This window comes from Rhincodon typus, unplaced genomic scaffold (assembly GCF_021869965.1).
Source record: "Rhincodon typus isolate 14 unplaced genomic scaffold, sRhiTyp1.1 hic_rhity00000359, whole genome shotgun sequence".
NCBI lineage: Eukaryota > Metazoa > Chordata > Chondrichthyes > Orectolobiformes > Rhincodontidae > Rhincodon > Rhincodon typus.
Genome location: NW_025965997.1, coordinates 55363 through 58397, shown reverse-complemented (window position 1 = coordinate 58397; position 3035 = coordinate 55363). Strand labels below are relative to the sequence as shown.

The 3035-nt window shown below is 58.5% G+C and overlaps 1 protein-coding gene across 1 annotated transcript in view; it reads right to left on the bottom strand.

The window, feature by feature from the left end:
• The window catches only part of LOC125488317 (tyrosinase-like), a 3693-nt gene extending 2216 nt beyond the window's left edge, over positions 1 to 1477 (bottom strand). Inside the window, exon 1 of the mRNA XM_048621278.1 lies at positions 321 to 1477. Coding sequence (XP_048477235.1) covers positions 321 to 1217 — 897 coding nt within the window. The 5' untranslated portion in view covers positions 1218 to 1477. The remainder of the gene's footprint in view (positions 1 to 320) is intronic.
• Between the last annotated feature and the right edge of the window lie 1558 nt (positions 1478 to 3035).

The window sequence follows — 3035 nt, the reverse complement described above, 5'->3', positions numbered from 1 at the left end:
GGGGCTGGAGGAGGTTACAGAGATAGGGAGGGGGTGTATGGGGCTGGAAGTATAAAATATTGTGCAGTGCGACACTCCCTCAGCACTGACCCTCTGACAGTGTGGTGCTCCCTCGGCGCTGACCCTCTGACAGTGCGGCGCTCCCTCGGCGCTGACCCTCTGACAGTGCGGCGCTCCCTCGGCGCTGACCCTCTGACAGTGCGGCGCTCCCTCGGCGCTGACCCTCTGACAGTGCCCGCTCCCTCAGCACTGACCCTCCGACAGTGCGGCGCTCCCTCGACACTGACCGTCTGACAGTACGGCACTCCCTCAGCGCTGACCCTCTGTGCTGGGTTTGCCAGGAGGAGTGCTGAGGCGGCGTTTGCTTGTTTTCCCTCCGCACTGGGTTTTGAGGGTATCGCTTCCGGCCCGAGTGACCCCCGCTCCCCCCCCCATGACCTTACCTCCCAGTTGGCGAAGGGCGAGGGTGGCAGCAATGTGCCTGAGGGCCCATTCCGCCCCATCAGCCCGTCGGTGCAGATGTCGCAGGTGGGTGCCAGGGTCCAGTTCCAGTAGGGGACGTAGAATCCCTCGTCCCCGGTGAGGTGGCGCATCTCCTTCTCGAAGAACAGCAGGTAGTTGCGGTGCCAGACAGTAAAGGCCGGGCCCATGTGGGCAAAGTTGGGTTCGTTGCGCGTCTGGATGGGCTTGGCTGCCACATAGTGCACCCAGGTGCAGACGTCATACACGCTGGCGTCCTGGAACGTGTAGCCGCTTGGGTCCGAGGTGTTCCCGCTCACCAGGATGACGTACCGCTGGCTGACCGTCATCTTGGCCAGTACCAGTTGGTTTACGAAACGCTGCCTCTCTGCACGGCTCATCTCGTGTAGGGCCCGGCGCACCGTCAGCACCCGCCTCTGACACCGCGCACCCCGGTACCCGTCCCTGCACTCGCTGCAATCGAAGCCGGAGAAGGGGCTGTTGCACATGCAGACCCGCCTGTAGAAGCCGGAAGGCCAGGCCACTCGGAAGTCCCTCCGGGAGGGTTCAGGCGCGTGGAGGTCCGCCTGCGTCTGACACCAGCCCCGGCCACTCTTCTCCCCGCACGCCGAGCCGTCCTGCTCCCAGACTGGGCAGCAGGTCCGGCTGGTCAAGGCACTGGGCTGGGTGCACACCCTGGGGAACTGGGAGGCTGTGCTGCTCACCAGCACCGACGCCAGCAACAGCCTGGATGCCATGCCTATGTGCAGCTCCTCTTCACCCTCCTCCAGTGCCTGGCAGCTGACTGGGCAAGCTGGATTTATACACCGACCACACCCCTGCTTGCTGGCACCCACTCCTGCTACAACTGCTGCTGCCAACAAACTGCTCACATAACCAAGGCTTCGGGCCCTCCACCCGGGAATGGTTACAGTCAGACAATCCCTACTATGCACAGTGAGGCTCTTTGGCCCATCAAGCCGACACCGAGTCTCTGGAGAGCATCCCACCAAGATCCTGTCCCTGTGATCCCGCATTTACCCTAACCCTCGCATCCCTGGGCACTACGGGACAATTTCCCATGGCCAATCCACCCTAACCTGTGCATCCCTGGGCACTACGGGACAATTTCCCATTGGCCAACCCACCCTAACCCGCACATCCCTGGGCACTATGGGACAATTTCCCACGGCCAATCCCACCCTAACCGGCATATGCCTGGGCACTACGGGACAATTTCCCACGGCCAATCCCACCCTAACCGGCATATGCCTGGGCACTATGGGACAATTTCCCACGGCCAGTCCACCCTAACCTGCACATGTTTGGACTGTGAGAGGAAACCGGAGCACCCGGAGGAAACCCACACAGACACAGGGGAGAATGTGCAAACTCCACACATATCGTTGTCTGAGGGTGGAATCGAACCCAGACCCCTGGCGCTGTGAGGCAGCAGCGCTGACCATTGAGCCATGGTGCTCCCCAGGAGGTGCTTCTTCCTCCCTCAAACATAACTATTGACCAAGTGGCCCTTTGTGCTTCCCCCCCATGCCCAGAGCAGAGCAGGGACTTGGTGCTGACGCCTCGGGCTGCCTGCAGAAGCAAACCCTCCCGCATCCCCACCATATTGCTCACTCTATCCCTCTTTCCCCACTCTGCTGGGGCCACATGCACTCTCTCTGTCTCTCTCACACACAGACACACACACACACACACTCTCTCTCTCTCCCTCTTTCTCCTTTCCCCTCTCTGTCTCTCTCTCACACACGCACATGCACATACACGCACTCTCACTCCCTCTTTCTCCTTTCCCCTCTCTGTCTCTCTCTCACACTCACGCATATTCACACTCTCGCTTTCTCCTTCCCACCTCTCTGTCTCTCTCACACGCACACACTCTCTCTCTCACTGTCTCTCTCTTTCCTGTCTCTCTCTCTTTCTCCTTCCCCCTCTCTGTCTCTCACACTTACAGACACACTCCAAAGCAACACTATCCATCAAAGGTAAACTCATCCTCATCACAGTGGACCATAGGTCTGTTGTCTTACAGGGAGAGACACACACACACACACACACACACAGGGTCAGGGAGTGACAGCGAGAGAGAGAAATGATGGGTGGTGAATGAACCTGAGAGTTAGCACACCTCAGTTGGGTGGAGAGGTTGATAAAGAGGGTCCATCATGGTAAGCTCAGCTGATGTGGGAACTGAACCCATGGTATTGGCATTGCTCTACTTCATAAAACAGTCACCCAGCCAACTCCACAAATGCTGCATCTAACCCCGTGCTGTCCCCGTCCCTGGGGGTGTTTGATGGGAGGGGAACAGTGTAGAGGGAGCTTTACTCTGTGTCTAACCCTGTGCTGTCCCTGTCTCTGGAAGTAGAGGACAAGTTGGACCGAAGGCTCTGTTTCTGTGCTGTATGACTCAATGACACTGTTACTCGATACAAACAGTTCCTGTACTAAACATCGACTGCTCTACATTGTCCTGCACTGTGTTCCCACTTCTGTACAAACCCGCTAGCAACTGGATTATGTGTCACGGTCCCCCATTCCACCCCGTCTCCCTGTTG